This window comes from Littorina saxatilis, linkage group LG1 (assembly GCF_037325665.1).
Source record: "Littorina saxatilis isolate snail1 linkage group LG1, US_GU_Lsax_2.0, whole genome shotgun sequence".
Taxonomy (NCBI): Eukaryota; Metazoa; Mollusca; class Gastropoda; order Littorinimorpha; family Littorinidae; genus Littorina; species Littorina saxatilis.
Window position 1 is genome coordinate 83971911 of NC_090245.1, and position 16300 is coordinate 83988210.

General features: G+C 43.0%; 1 protein-coding gene across 1 annotated transcript; it reads right to left on the reverse strand.

Moving 5' to 3' along the window:
- Nucleotides 1-524: 524 nt before the first annotated feature.
- LOC138981856 (cartilage matrix protein-like) lies at nt 525-15945 on the reverse strand. Its single transcript, XM_070354973.1, has 10 exons — nt 15380-15945; nt 10841-10862; nt 10146-10453; nt 9317-9584; nt 8758-8829; nt 7486-7731; nt 3752-4063; nt 3041-3079; nt 2160-2374; nt 525-1883 (listed from the first exon to the last, which is right to left on the reverse strand). The coding sequence occupies exons 1-10, from the start codon at nt 15422-15424 to the stop codon at nt 1530-1532; spliced, it is 1881 nt and encodes a 626-aa protein (XP_070211074.1). The 5' UTR covers nt 15425-15945; the 3' UTR covers nt 525-1529.
- Between the last annotated feature and the right edge of the window lie 355 nt (nt 15946-16300).

A 16300-nucleotide genomic window follows, 5' to 3' on the forward strand; every position in this document is an offset into this window, starting at 1 on the left:
GGACAATCGTAACAAAAATGAAACATGTGAAATATTGCATAAATTACGAGCGTTATGGACAGGAATTCGCAAGAAAATACATTAATACTTTAGCACCAGTTCGACTTCTGCCTGGTTTCGAATAATACAGGTTAAAGACACCCCTCGTCCCGTGTAAAGTATCACATAGCAACCACACGTCTGTACAGGCGTGTGTCTGTGCCAAGGACAGCCTCCCAACTGGACAAATACTGAAGATCAACAGGATAATCAATTATATCAAAAGAGGGATTTTTGTTTATTTGCCACGTTAACTTACTTTATAACTGACAATCAAGTCAATCTGCCAGATTAGTTCAGCAATACATTTCTTGGTTTTTTGACTCACATGCGAAGCAAAAGTGAGTCTATGTACTCACCCGAGTCGTCCGTCCGTCCGTCCGTCCGTCCGTCCGTCCGTCCGGCCGTCCGGCCGTCCGGAAAACTTTAACGTTGAATATTTCTTGGACACTATTCAGTCTATCAGTACCAAATTTGGCAAGATGGTGTATGATGACAAGGCCCCAAAAAACATACATAGCATCTTGACCTTGCTTCAAGGTCAAGGTCGCAGGGGCCATAAATGTTGTCTAAAAAACAGCTATTTTTCACATTTTTCACATTTTCTCTGAAGTTTTTGAGATTGAATACCTCACCTATATATGATATATAGGGCAAAGTAAGCCCCATCTTTTGATACCAGTTTGGTTTACCTTGCTTCAAGGTCAAGGTCACAGGAGCTCTTCAAAGTTGGATTGTATACATATTTTGAAGTGACCTTGACCCTGAACTATGGAAGATAACTGTTTCAAACTTAAAAATTATGTGGGGCACATGTTATGCTTTCATCATGAGACACATTTGGTCCCATATGATCAAGGTCAAGGTCACTTTGACCCTTATGAAATGTGACCAAAATAAGGTAGTGAACCACTAAAAGTGACCATATCTCATGGTAGAAAGAGCCAATAAGCACCATTGTACTTCCTATATCTTGAATTAACAGCTTTGTGTTGCATGACCTTGGATGACCTTGACCTTGGGTCAAGGTCACATGTATTTTGGTAGGAAAAATGTGTAAAGCAGAAGGTCAAGCATGTGAGTCGTATGGGCTTTGCCCTTCTTGTTTTGTGTATGTATGTGTCTTAGTGGAAGGATGTCCTTGACCGACGTAAAAGCCAGGGTAGATCTGTGGTCATTTATACGGGAAAGAAGATGCCTATCATCAGTGATGGCTTCACATGCGATGACTAGCAAACAGTCTCACAATCTTTCATAGCACCATTCGGATGAGCTTTTTCAATGAAAAACTGCAACGGCAGTCTTTACCACACAAACTGAAACGTCATGATCTTAGCTTATGGGTCTTTTGGTCGGGTAGGGAATTCACGTTGAATCTCAAGATCATTGAACAGATTGCACACAGTTTGGTCCGACAGGGCTCGTGAGGCATCACTGGTCCCGCAGTACGTACATTGCAAGTTCGAAACCAAAGTCCGGTAACTTTTCATTCAATCCTGCGGATTGTTGATGTCGCAAAACTTCTCAAACAAGTCTTCATCAGAGTCCCTCAAGTGCTCGTTTGTCTCAATTTCTAAAGGCGGGACACTCGCTTGTGTGCGCAACATTTCAATGTTTTCCTTCGCTGTGTCCACGGCTACCACAACGAGTTTGACTCCTTGAAAGTTAAGACGTTTCATTTCCGTTTCAACGGCAACGGGATCGGCCATTTTAGCTCCCACAAAAAGCACCATGACCTTGCGTGCTCTTGACCTCATCTCGTCGTCGGCGGCCAGGAAACCGTGGAGACGAACTTTCCTCAGCAGATGGTGCAGACCGTGGTGATGTGATTTTTGGAGAAGATTCTGCAAGAGAGACAAGTTAAGATAAAATGGCATTCTTTGATTCGGTCAGTTGCAGAAAAAACTCTGAAGAATAGCCCTGACAGTTAGAAGTAATAGGAAATTTGAACTAAGTCTTTTAAGGAGAGGTGCGTTTCTTTTTATCGAGCAAGCGCAAACACACACACACACACACACACACACACACAAATATATATATATATACACACGCACACATACACTCACACGCACAGAGACAGAGACAGAGATAGATAGACAGACAAGGGAGATGAATCTCACCAGTAAAACGTCAGCCTTTGCTCCTGTTCTGAGGTCTATGTTGTCTCCCTTGAAACAGTTCCCACGAACCAAACCGAACCGGACCAAATCCGGGTCGGAATCCATTTTCTCCACCAGCTTTCGGATTGTGTCGGATATGACGTCACTCTCTAATTTGCTGACGGAGGCAGAGTCGTACACAAAGATAACATCGGTTGGTTTAGTTATTCGGCAATCTGTGGAAGGTAAAAAGTAACAATAATAAGAAAGAAAGAAAAGAAAAACACAACAAAAGTAAAATGTAATAGAATAATTCAAAATCACAATATTGCGGTTAACAGTCATGCGTCACGTTATATTTGCCACAGGCAAATCAAAACCTCATTAGTTAAAACGATACAGCTCACCGTCTTAGATCTGGCCTGAGATCATTAAGCCACTTTGACGCATACTTAAAACTCGACAGCCTCGGTTCTCTCTGTGCAACTTGTGTTTTCTGCGTGATAAGCTACTAAATGAACACTAGGTACATCTGCGATATTAATTCATGAAGAAAGTCTAACCCTGCACAAGAATCAACAAGGAAGTTGGTTTTTGGTGCCGACGTGGGGGGATGGTGTCATCCCATCCCCACTCCCCCTACCCACCCACCCCCACCCTACCCACCCCCCCCCCCCCACCCACCCCCCCTCGACCCGAACACAACACACACACAAATAGCAGTAGCGAAATAAAACAGGAAATATTAAAGAAAAAAGAAAAAAAAGGCCTTGGCAGACCTTAGATAGCGAGCCGACCTGTATTCATGAGAAGCAAAGGCAAGAGCTTTAATTTCCTTTGTAACGACACTACAAACGCAGTTCATCTCCCACCACATTAATTATAGTGGGAGCTTTGCTTACCAGAAAGTGCTTGGTCGCCTTGATAGTCTGGAACTGGCACTGAAAAGACAATCAATCAAGAATGTAAAATAAAACCAAAAGAATGGTAAGTTTATAGAACATTTAACTGACGACACAAAACATTCACTGGAACGTCGATATATCGATCTATAAAGTGGACGAACCAGATGCACATCAGACAAAATGATAACGCTGGAAAGAGGAACACTTGTCTTCGGTTGTGAACTTTGCCCCTTCCAAGATAACAAACAAACAATTTTTATCAAGAATGAAACAAATCTAGGCTGCAGTGCAAACCACATCCACAGCCTTTATAAGTCAAAAAGGTCCTCCTGGTTGATTGGCAAAAGGTTATTTTTCTAACAAAATTATTGGGCTCGAAAAAGCCTTGAATGTAGAATCTTTGATTTATTGTTTATAAACAATTATTTGTTTACCATCAGAAAAATTTTATTTTTCACTTTACTTACAACTTTGAATGCACGTTGATGTCGTCAAAATAAGATAACTGACTACTGACTACGTCTATAACTATATAAGTTATTATGAGAAACTAAACCTGGACAGCTGACCCAATGGACTGACTGACTGACTAACCGACGGACTGAATGGCTGGCTAAACTACTGACATGTTAACGTTCAAGTCTGTTCCCTTCACATTTTTGTCGATGTCTAACGTTGATGTTGTGTCTATCATTGACTGCAGCTTACCATCGCAGGCCTTGATGGCGAGAAGTTCTTGAATGTTCTTTAGGCCCCCGAAGTCATCCACGTAGAACATGAAGTTTTCGTCTGGATCACTGGCAATTTCCATCAGTTCATCCACATCAGTCTGTGAGCCAATCCCCACCGCGAACACATAGATCCCTTGGTCACGTGCTTTCTGCGCTTCCTGAAGCGTATGTGTCGTGTTCGCTGATTGGCCGTCGGTCAAGATGATGATCACGTGGGCAACGTTTTGTCGTGCTTTGGAGAAACCCTGTGTCCTGACGTAGTGTATTGCTTTTCCTGTCTGGGTGCTTCCTGTGTCGTAAAAAAGATACTTTAATTTAAAATGATTGTTCTTCCTTTAGAAGGCGAGCATGTATTGCCTTTTTTCTAAGGGATATTGGCAACTGCGATATAAATCCAGGTATCTTCAAAATCAACACGGAGAGAAAAACGAAAAACCAACTGATCTCCTGGGCAGCCGTACCAGCTTTAGCTGTTAGTTCTTTCAGGGGATGCGGCACAAGCATTCTCATCGCACTGAAGGGCATTTCAATGGAAGGCTATAATAAGCTTTGTCTCTAGTTTGATTAAGAAGTCCTGTTTTCCGACGAAATATGAACAGAACTTAGACCGCGACAAAATGCGACATAACATTTTGAAATCCATGCAGCTGAAATAACATTAAGCATACGCCCGTTTAAATGCAATGTGTTTTCCCTATTGTTTTTGAAGACGACACTACGACCTCTGAACAAAATATAAAGGCAATCTCCATCTCAAAATAGAACTAAACAATCAATGTATATAGGCGGCGGGAACGTCTGCTTGGTAAACGAAGTCAGAAAAGCAGGAAGTGACGCGTTCGGTCATGTCATCTCCGAAATATCGGTGGTGGGCGTTTGACCTCACCTGGGCGTTTAACCCCGTGCTACTCTACTTAAGGCACTAGTCATTCCCGTGTTACCGGTTTACAGTGTTGTTGCCAGCCTAAGAAGACAATAGGTCATTTGGACCTCCCTAAAAAAAAACAATAGGTCCAAATGTCCTGGCTTTAAAAAAACAATAGGTCCAAATTGTACCGCCATACCTTTGATACATGCAATGCAAAATAACTTACAGTCTGGAGTTAAATCTATCTTTTTACGCAAACATTTTGCTTTGATGTCGCTTCCTAGTTTTAATTGTTCATACACTTTGCGAGAAGAAAGAGCCTGACATTCCTGGCCTACCCTTTCCAATACAGTGCCCGGTGTGCGAATGTAGGGATTCTGCCTGATCTTCGCATTACCATGCCGTAGTATTATATTGATGAACTTTCCGCTGTTTGCGCCGTTTTCGGTAAATAGGTGCACCGGCTGGATCGGGTATTTCTGTAAACGCAGCCTCGGGTGTCAATGACGACAAACACGGACTCGGCACCGAGTGCATTTTCACTCATAGCGAACATGAGCATTTCGATCGGGGTTTGTTTTCCGACTTTGCAACTCCCATTCCATTCATTGCAGACCTTGTCCGCCTTGTACGAATATGTATCGGTCAGTTGACCACCAAAACGTAAAAACTATCGGTCCATCGACCGGACAGGGTCCAATGCGTCAAATCAGAAAGGAATGCGTCAGAGACCGAAGACCGAGGCCTGGCAACAACACTGGGTTTAGCTCACCATCTCAGATCTGACCAGACTTTTACATGAGATAATGCCATCCCTCCATTTGGACACATACCAACGAGTGTGCAGTGGGATTTTCCTTTGACTATAATGATCTTAAAAGCAACTGAATGGTGTCCGAGCTGCAACATTAATTCAACACAAATTCTAACTATGCGCAGGAAATTAATATGTAAAGCGCTTAGAGAACGTCAAGCGCTATAAAAATCTCCCATATCAATAAATAAATAAAAGTAGTCATGATGTTGACTGTTTTGGTGTAGCTACAGTGGATAGGTGCTTATGTCTCGTGGAAAAGTCCAGATCTGAGATAGTGAGTGAAACTTTGTTCATGGGAAGGAATGCTTTTTTTGGTCTTCTTCTTTGTTCATGGGCTGAAACTCCCATTCCAGAAGGAAGTACATCTCCGGTCCACCGCTGGCATGGCTCGAGTCCTATCTCATTGGCAGGACTCAGGCTGTGCTTGTCGATGGCCAGATGTCTGCTGAGCCAGCACCACTTTCTTTCGGCGTTCCTCAAGGTTCAGTACTCGGTCCCATCCTTTTCATCATGTACACTAAGCCCCTCTCCACACTGATTCAAAACCATTCTGTCTTAAATCAGTCTTTTGCTGATGACACCCAACTGTATAAACCCAGTCCCCCTGCAGAGACACATTCCGCCATCCAGACCATTCAGACATGCATCACTGATGTTAAATCTTGGATGATCGATAACAAACTTAAGCTGAATGATGATAAGACTGAAGTCTTACTGTGCAAAAAGAAGAACACTACATTTCCCTCTCCCCAACCTGTTTCTGTTCAAGTAGGCGACACCGACATTCTTTTCTCCCCATCAGCTAGAAACCTTGGATTCACCCTTTCATCTGACATGACCCTTAACAAACATATATCTTTAGTCTGTAGAGCAGCTTATTTTGAGCTTCGTAAGATCAGCACCATTCGCCACACACTCTCCTCTCAAACAACTAACACTCTTGTCTGTGCCTTTGTTCTTTCTAAACTTGACTACTGCAACTCTCTTCTCTCTGGCTGTCCTCTGTATCTCCTGCATAAACTACAAAAAGTCCAAAACTCGGCAGCACGCCTCATTCTGAAAGCACGAAAACGAGATCACGCAACACCACTTCTTCACACACTGCACTGGTTACCTATTCAAGCCCGCATTGACTACAAACTGTCCACCCAATGCTTTAACTTCTTTTTTGCCTCGTCTCCTGCTTACTTTTCTGAACTCCTCACCGTCTATTCTCCAGCAAGGCAACTCCGTGCCTCTTCTAACTGTCGCATCCTCACCATTCCACACACCAAAACCAAAACATACGGACAACGCACTTTTACTTTCTGCGCACCCATACACTGGAATTCTCTCCCCTTTCACATCCGCCACTCTCAGTCACCCCAAGCATTCAAACGAGCACTTAAAACGCACCTCTTCAAGAAATACAACCCCTGATTTTGTTTTCTCAGTCCATCAGTAGGCTACATGTAGTGTATTTGTTGTTTTAGTGATAATGTGATAATGTGTATACACATTTAGGGCTGTTTTTCAGTATCAATAACATGTTCTGTTTGATTAAGGGTATTCAGCTGGTATTTCCTTGTTTTTACTACCTATTTTATTCATGTTTTTATTACTTAGTTAGTGGAAGAATCTGTTGTAATGTATGTTTGATGGTGTATGCTTTTAATTAAGCGTTGCTGACTATGAATGTAGATGTAAATGCTTGTATAACTGTGTTTGAATTTTAAATGTGTCAAGCGCAAAGAGCATAATTGTAAAGTTATGATGTTGCGCTATATAAATGCTCATTTATTATTATTATTATTATTATTATTATTAACTCCCACGGTTTCTACGTGTATAATAGTTTGAACCCGCCATTTAGGCAGCCAGACGCCGCTTTCAAAGGAGAATGTTCTTTTAAAAATCAACAACAAAGGCTGTCCTTACTTAAGCCCAAAATCTTTTAACGGAAATTTCAGTGCCAAAGCTTCCTACAGCTAGCTTCGTGAAGTAGACTTCCCAAAGTCGACTTCGCCCAGTGAATTTGAGGATTTACCTGTCAAATAAGGAGACCTCTGCAGCGCTTTCTTGACGCTGTGCACGTTCTGGTCGTCTGTGAAGGACACGATGTTGTGCACGTCGTCACTGTACGAGCCAACGCCGACTCTGGTGCGGTCTGGGCCAAGGTCGAACACGTTCAGCAGCTGGGAGACAAAAGTGACCTGTGACTCGAACTGGGGTCGCCAGATACTGCTGGAGCTGTCCAGAAGGAAGTACACGTCGGCCGGTTTGCCTCCACACCCTGTGCAAGAAAGGACACTCCGTCAGAAATAAGGTGCGGTGCGGTGAGGTGGGATGAGGCGAGGTGAAGCGAGGTGATGTGAGGTGCGGTGAAGTGAGGTGAGGTACGGTAAGGTGAGGCTAGGTGAGGTGAGGTGAGGTGAGGTGAGGTGAGGTGAGGTGAGGTACGGTAAGGTGAGGTGAGGTGAGGTGAGGTGAGGTGAGGTGAGCTGAGGTGAGGTGATGTGAGGTGCGGTGAAGTGAGGTGAGGTACGGTAAGGTGAGGTGAGGTGAGGTGAGGTGAGGTGAGGTGAGGTGAGGTGAGGTGAGGTGAGGTGAGGTGAGGTGAGGTGAGGTGAGGTTAGTTGAGGTGAGATGAGGTGAACGGACGAACGAAGAAACGAAGGAACGAACGAAGGAACAAAGGAACGAAGGAATTAAGGAACGAACCAACGAACGAACGAACGAACGCACTTTATTTTAAAAGGACGAAGGTGCGGCGAGGCGAGGCCTGATCAGGTTAAGTAAGGTATGGTACGGTAAGTACATGTCGGCCACTCTGCCTCAACACCTTTTAAAATAAATGGAATGTAGCCAGAAATGATAGAAAAAGGAAAGAAAGTAAAAGCTGTGTTAATCGAGTCATAGATACTCGGCTCGCTCTTAATGTAGCGCAACAAGCATTGAACCATGTTGGCTGTAATACGGGTAAATTACATTAGCTGCCAGTGCCACATGTGGCCTCATCAGCCATATCCGGACACCTCAGTCCAGACATACATGCTAATTATGTATGTGTGTATGTGGGTGTGTGAGTGTGTGTGTGTGTATTTTAGTGCGTGTGAGTGTGTGTGTGTGTCAGTGTGTGTTGTGTGTGTGTTTGTGTGTGTGTGTGTGTGTGCGTGCGTGTGTGTGTGTGTGTGTGTGTGTGTGTGTGTGTGTGTGTGTGTGTGTGTGTGTGTGTGTGTGTACATGTGTGTGTCTGCCTGTGTGTCTACATGTGTGAGTTTGTGTATGTGTTTTTAGTGAATAACGCTATGTGACGTACGTTTTCTTGCAGCGTCCTTGTGTTTTTCTTCTTCTTCCGTGTCATCTGGGGTAGGATCTGTTGCGTTTGCTTCTGTCAAAAAAACAAGAGAAAATAAATTGCAAAATGATTTCAATCTCATCTTGGTACGGAACAAACACGCAGAACAGATTCAGGGATCAAACAAAAAACTGCGTTACATGCAACAATTAATCATAAAGCTCATAGCATGTTAAGAGTTAACAGGAAGGACTGCTCTTACTGGCCCAGCTGTAGATATATTCAAATATTGCTATTCTGATACACACGTGAGGGAAGTCGGGGGTTGTGATTGGATTGGCTCACACAGCCCTATTTCGATCATCGGACCTTAGTTCGCAGGAAGTTGCTGAATACCCTTTTCATATTTGCAACAACAAAGACGCATGTCCTTGACTCGTCGGCATTATACTTGTCTCGTCTAAATATCGGACCCTATTGCTGCGCTGAAAACACAATAGATGTTTAACGTACCAGGGAGGCAAGATAGGACAAACATTGACTACAATCAACAACTAACTGAAAACTAAAAGCAACTCACTGTGACACGCTTTGCTGGCCAGAGCCTTCTCGATGTGCTTCAAGGCTCCATAATTCTCCACGCGGAACACGTGACTTGCATCCGGGTAGCTGGCAATGGCCCGCAACTCTGTCTCATCCACGCCCTCCCCCACTCCAATGGCGAACATTTCGATGCCCTTGCTCCGTGCAATAGACGCCTGCAGGCTTGTCTCGTTGGGCCTGTATGATAAGCCGTCGGTGATGAGAATGGCGATGTGAGCTGCCCAGGGCCTGCTACCTTTCGCGGGCTGATAGAAAGATAAGATAACATAACATAAGATATTATTTTTATTTACGAGGGTAATGATATAAGCAATACATGCTTTTTTTTACAATTAGCCCTCGCCCATGAGGGAACAAGAACAATACAAACACAACTAAAATCTGAAGGTAACAAGTAACTCATTATATTGTCATAAAAGGTAAAAGGGTCAAAACGATGACAATTAAGGAGATACTTTTGGGATGTTGATCTTCTTCAGGTATTATACATGAATCGATTTTGTTGAACTATTGTCAGTTGAACAGGATGTGTAAAAAGACAGGAACTTTTCAGAACCTCCTTCATTTTACCGTGATAGACCTAAATATAAATAGTTTCAAACACGGAGACTGTCATGTGAACTTAAAAAAGGAAACAACCTTGGTCCCACTTAGCCAAATCTGTTGTAGGAACGTTAAAAACACAACAGCAAAGCAATCAACATTGAACAAAGTTTGGGATATGGTAGGCATTTGACCTTTTAAAATCTATTTATAAACTTTGATCCGTTTATGAGGGGTTGTGCAATATCAATGTCTACCCTCACCGTAAACATCTGTGTGTGGGCAAAACGAATAGCATCACCAGTCCTCGTTCCGCCCGCCATGTACTGAAGCTGACCAATGGCACGCTGCAGGTCATGCTTTTTCATATGCTCGTTCAGGGCCACGTCCAATCGCACGTTCGTGCTGAAGGTCGCGACCCCGACCCTGATGTTGTTTGAACCAATGGTGAAAGAGTTGACCATATTTTTTAGAAAAGACAGCTGCGTTTGAAACTGATATTGCCAGATACTGTAAGAGGAGTCCAGAAGGAAGACGACATCCGCCACCTTTTCGCTGCATTTCTTGTTACCTGAGTGAGTACAGGAAAACAATAACAAGATTATCACTGTAGAATGTGGGGAATTAAATATATGGAGGCTTAATCGTTATCAGATCATCACGGTATTATTTATCCTGAAGAAGAGTCTGGAAATGAATCACTAGACATTTATTTTTTGCAATCAGTTCAACGGCGATTACATGATGATCTTGTGTTTAACATTTGCATTAACCACTTTTTTTCAAACAGGGCAAGAAGTGAATAGGCATAAGAAAGAGACGTACTAACCGACAGGAAATAATGTACAATTGTTAGTGCGTGTAGAGGTACCCTTGACTATCAATGGATTGTATCAGTGTGATTAAAAGTGGTTGATCGATGGCTTCGAAACTAACTCATGTGAAATGGTGTACATACCTTGTGCGCCTCGTTGGAAAACCTGAAATCAGAAACAAACGATTGTCAAAAAATACCCAAAACACACCACTTTCAGAGAGAAAGAGAGAGTTAGGGAGAGAGAGAGATAGAGAGAGAGAGAGAGAGAGAGAGAGAGAGAGAGAGGGAGAGAGAGACAGAGAGACAGAGACAGACCGAGACAGAGAGACAGACAGAGAGAGAGAGAGACAGAGACAGAAATAGAGAGAGAGCCAGAGAGAGAGAGACAGAGAGAGATAAAGATGTGGGGGGAGGGAGGGAGAGAGGGGGAGGGATGGAGAGAGAGGGGGAGGGAAGGAGAAAGAGAGGTAGAAAGAGAGAGACAGACAGAGAGAGAAACAGTAAGAGAGAGAGACTGAGTGAGAGTGAGAGACAGAGAGAGAGAGGGAGAGAGAGAGAGAGGGAGAGAGAGAGAGAGAGAGAGAGAGAGAGAGAGAGGGAGAGAGAGAGGGCAAAAGAAGAAGGTTGGTCAGTGGTGAGGGTTAGTGGTGGTAGGAGCAGCAATTCTGGTAAAAGTCTGTACACAAAGCCACAATGACAAGGATATAATATAATTATATAGGAGTAACGTTGGAGCTGTCACAACGTGTTTCCCCCTCTCCACACCTACAGTTGATAGATACCCATCAACGAAAACAATACCGAAACAACACATACACATTCACACTGTGGGCCAGCAATACAAACATACCCAAGTAACATCATCCCGGTACAAAAAGAACATCAGAGAAGGCATTGCGCAGAAAACAGAGGGAGCAAAAAATAAAAGAAAGCCCTTCCCATTGCCGACAATTGAGTCCGTGTCGTTGAGACAAGTGCATGGAAAATATCTACGAGTCTTTATCAAGCTTGGCATCTGAGAAACATGAAACCCGCACGCGCCTAGTTACATTTAGTCAAGTTTTGACTAAATGTTTTAACATAGAGGGGGGAATCGAGACGAGGGTCGTGGTGTATGTGTGTGTGTCTGTCTGTCTGTCTGTGTGTGTGTGTAGAGCGATTCAGACTAAACTACTGGACCGATCTTTATGAAATTTGACATGAGAGTTCCTGGGTATAATATCCTCAGACGTTTTTTTCATTTTTTGGATAAATGTCTTTGATGACGTCATATCTGGCTTTTCGTGAAAGTTGAGGCGGCACTGTCACGCTCTCATTTTTCAACCAAATTGGTTGAAATTTTGGTCAAGTAATCTCCGACGAAGCCCGGACTTCGGTATTGCATTTCAGCTTGGTGGCTTAAAAATTAATTTATGACTTTGGTCATTAAAAATCTGAAAATTGTAAAAAAAAAAATGTTTATAAAACGATCTAAATTTACGTTCATCTTATTCTCCATCATTTTCTGATTCTAAAAACATATAAATATGTTATATTTGGATTAAAAACAAGCTCTGAAAATTAAAAATATAAAAATTATGATCAAAATTAAATTTTCGAAATCAATTTAAAAACACTTTCATCTTATTCCTTGTCGGTTCCTGATTCCAAAAACATATAGATATGATATGTTTGGATTGAAAACACGCTCAGAAAGTTAAAACGAAGAGAGGTAAAGAAAAGCGTGCTATATCCTTCTCAGCGCAACTACTACCCCGCTCTTCTTGTCAATTTCACTGCCTTTGCCATGAGCGGTGGACTGACGATGCTACGAGTATACGGTCTTGCTGCGTTGCATTGCGTTCAGTTTCATTCTGTGAGTTCTACAGCTACTTGACTAAATGTTGTATTTTCGCCTTACGCGACTTGTTTCCCCTTCTTCTTGATAGGCTTGGGATGCAGTTCACCAAAAGAAGAAAATAATACGACGACTTTCCGCGATAGCTAAAATCTGTCAAACTTAGCCATCAAAAGCTGGCTATAGCTCTAGATCTAGAATATATCAGCATAATATATAAGAGTTAGATATTTCGTGCGTCCGTCAGCGTCGATCAGTTTGTGTGTGTGCGCTTTTTTTTCTTTTTTGGTGCATAAGCGTACTTGCTTGTGTACACGTGTATACGCAATACTCATTTTGGCACGCATATCGCGCTATATAGTGTAATTGCATATCATGCGTGCATGCCTGCGATCAGGTGCATTCGTGTAGGCCAAACACAATGGATATCTATACTGCACAGACGTATAAATCTCTACCAGAGAGGGCGAAAACACAAACTACCTGACCTCACCCTCTTGTTCAGGCCTGCTCTGTCAGACACTGACAAGCTAGTGGGTCTGACATTTGGCTGTGATCAGAATGCTTCACCCTGCCCTTTCCACGCTGATGACTGTGTGGGCCACAAGCACCAAAAACTACATGCATACAAGCTTCTGTTAACAACGAGCTTTAACGTCAAAAAGCGTTGATGCTTTAAATAGCGCAATCAAAAGCAGCTATGGTTTACACATGACCAGCTTTACACTTGACTTACACCACCTCATATTCCAATAGTATTTTACTTTACCGGGGATCCCGTTGACCGAAAATTAATGATATTTTATCAGTAAAATAAATGTAGATGCTGCAATATGAAATAATTATATCGGTTGGTATTTGATGACATCTGACATTGTGCTGGAATTTTTCCTCAGGCATGACAGGTCATTGCTGTGTGTTTCAGACTTGGTTTGGTTAGCTGGCGTACACGACAGAGTGATTGCTTTCTGCGAGATTTTTGTTTGTTTGTTTGTTTGTGTACTTAACGCCGAGCCGACCACGAAGGGCCATATCAGGGCGGTGCTGCTTTGACATATAACGTGCGCCACACACAAGACAGAAGTCGCAGCACAGGCTTCATGTCTCACCCAGTCACATTATTCTGACACCGGACCAACCAGTCCTAGCACTAACCCCATAATGCCAGACGCCAGGCGGAGCAGCCGGCCACTAGATTGGCTTTCTGCGAGAGCCACTACGAGTCGTTCTTGTTGAGACAATGGTGTGAAGAATGGCTAGTTAGTTCGCTGATTAAAAGATCATAGTAATGTGAAGTTTGACCAGCTTATCGCTAAGAAGCTTTACAAGCTTCATAATGTATTTCCATTTAGATGTTGAATAGCCCGCCATGAAAAGTATGATAAAATATGCCAAAAATAAAAAATAACGATTTTTTTAAACAAGTTGTTGTCGTTGTTGTTGTTGTTGTTTCTTATCTAAACCACAACTGTGTTCCTTCTGTATTGCCTGCATGTACTGTGTTTTTGCCTGCATGTCTGCCTCTTTGCGTGTGTACTCCTCAAATTTAAATTGACTGAGAATAAAGTAACAAACAGCAAGTTGAAATCATTGGGTATTTTCTGTTGATTTCAGTGCCTGTCCTGCGCTTTTTTGTGGTTGTTGCACGCTTTGCCACTCTCAACATCCACACGCAGTCTTGTTTATGACTGTTCTGCATGCTGACTGCTGTGTTGGCCGTTAGGTTGTTAATAAGGGGCAAATTATACCTGCGCAGAGTCAGCGGCGCTGCATGCTGCGATAGGGATTATGACGAGTACTTGGCCTGTTTTCTTTTCACGCAACGTGTAGCGGGCTGGGAAAAAAAAAAGAATTACCTCAATAATCTGCAGTGCGTCGTCTGTGCCGCTGACTCTGTGTAGGTATAATTTCCCCCTAATGAAGTTTGTGTTTGTTTAGGACCGTATTAGTGCCACAAGGACAATTAAACCAAACTTAACACAGCAAGGCAGAGGCGAAGAGCTAATGCCAAACGAACGTAGGAGAAAAAAGACAAAAACGAGAAAAGGCCATGTTAATGCTTGAAGAGGAGATAGCAAGATGAGATATATAAGTATCAATGAGACAGCAACTAAACAACTAAACAGGACTAGAAAGACATGCACACACAATGCACAAACACGGACACCAAGCGAAACTAAAGTGTGGAGAAATTGACATGGACTCCTTGGCTCTGACAGCCCTTGTATCTCTGCATTGTTGTTTTGTGTCTGTTTATGGTTTTTAATTGTTTTTACTTATCGTCTGTTTGTCCGTCTGTTTGTCCGTCTGTTTGTCCGTCTGTTTGTCCGTCTGTTTGTCTGTCTGTCTGTGTATATGTCTGTCTGTCTCTATCTATCTGCTTGTCTTTATGTCTGCTTGTCTAACTGCCGTGTAGTGATATGCACACCAACATGCACAACCTCTCTGTCTGTGTGTCTGTCTGTCTGTCTCTGTCTGTCTGTATGTCTCTGGCTGACTGTCTCTGTCAGTCTGTATGTCTCTGTCTGTATGTCTGTCTACCTGTCTGTCTACCTGTCTGTCTGTCTGTCTGTCTGTCTGTCTGTCTGTCTGTCTCTCTCTCTGTCTCTCTCTGTCTCTCTCTGTCTCTCTCTCTCTCTCTCTCTCTCTCTCTCAGTCTCTCTCTCTCCGTCTAAGTATTTGATTGGACGAAGCCTATCATTATGGCGAGGAAATCGATGGCAGAAAAAGAACCACGTACGATACTAACCACTACAAATCAAACGTAATTAAAAAAAAAAATAAGCAAGTTAGCAACCTAAGTTAAGTTAAGCAATCAAGAATTTGAAAAACAAAATACTCACCAACACAAGAAACGTAGCAACAGCAACATCAAACAGTCTTGTCATGATCCGTGATTGCGAGGAAACCAGTATACACGTCGTGACTCTAGTAGGGTTACACTAACCACACTGAAATTCTACACTGATGCAAATTTGCAAAACAAACCTGACTAAAAACAAGTTTTGTCAAAATGACGCAAGAATCCAACACAAAACGTGACTAGAGACACAATTTTGTTTAAAATCAATTTTCTTAAAGTCAATACAGCTTCAACGGCTCGGTCGGGCCGTGAGCAGAGCACTGTTGAAGGGATTTTGACTCACAAATTCACAGAGATGCTGGCCGCTATAAATCGATCAGTTTGGTTTAGTCTGACACTGTAGTTCGCTCAGTTCTGGTCAAGACTGATGCGTCACAGTCAAATGAAAACCCAGGTTACACTCACACACAGTCGCCCCAGTCACTGCGTCTGACAAACTCTAACAAGATGATTGAAAAATCTTGGCGCCGGTTCCCCAGACAGCGGGGTTTTATAGATTTGCGGGATGAGTAACGCCTGTGAGTGAGTGTACATGTATCATTATTACATCCTCCAGGGGGGTATTACTGTTCCCCTTGTTCCCTCCCGTTTTTCCGTCTGCCTCCGTCGGTGTTCTTGTTTTGACCTCCGTCTTTTCGCCGGAGAAAAGCGCCCGGAGAATGGCTCTATTGTGTGTCGTCGCGTGCTTCTCTCCTATCTGGATGCCATCCAAAACTCGCATATATTTTTTTCATTGAAGCTTTCCCGCCAAGCTTCATTCATGAAACGGGGCGTAGTAAGTGTTTCCATATATGGCAGAAACGTAGGCGAGGTCCTGACCAATGGGAGACCCGTGGTAGCATTTTCGTCCAATCAGAAGCGCGGAAGAGGGCGGAGTTGGGGGTCATAGCCGACGCAAGTA

Coding starts and splice junctions, on each gene's coding strand:
- LOC138981856 (XM_070354973.1), bottom strand. CDS start 15,424: ATGACAAGACTGTTTGATGTTGCTGTTGCTACGTTTCTTGTGTTG. Junction 10,863..15,379: donor TTGCTACGTTTCTTGTGTTG/GTGAGTATTTTG, acceptor TTCTGATTTCAG/GTTTTCCAACGAGGCGCACA. Junction 10,454..10,840: donor TTTCCAACGAGGCGCACAAG/GTATGTACACCA, acceptor GTACTCACTCAG/GTAACAAGAAATGCAGCGAA.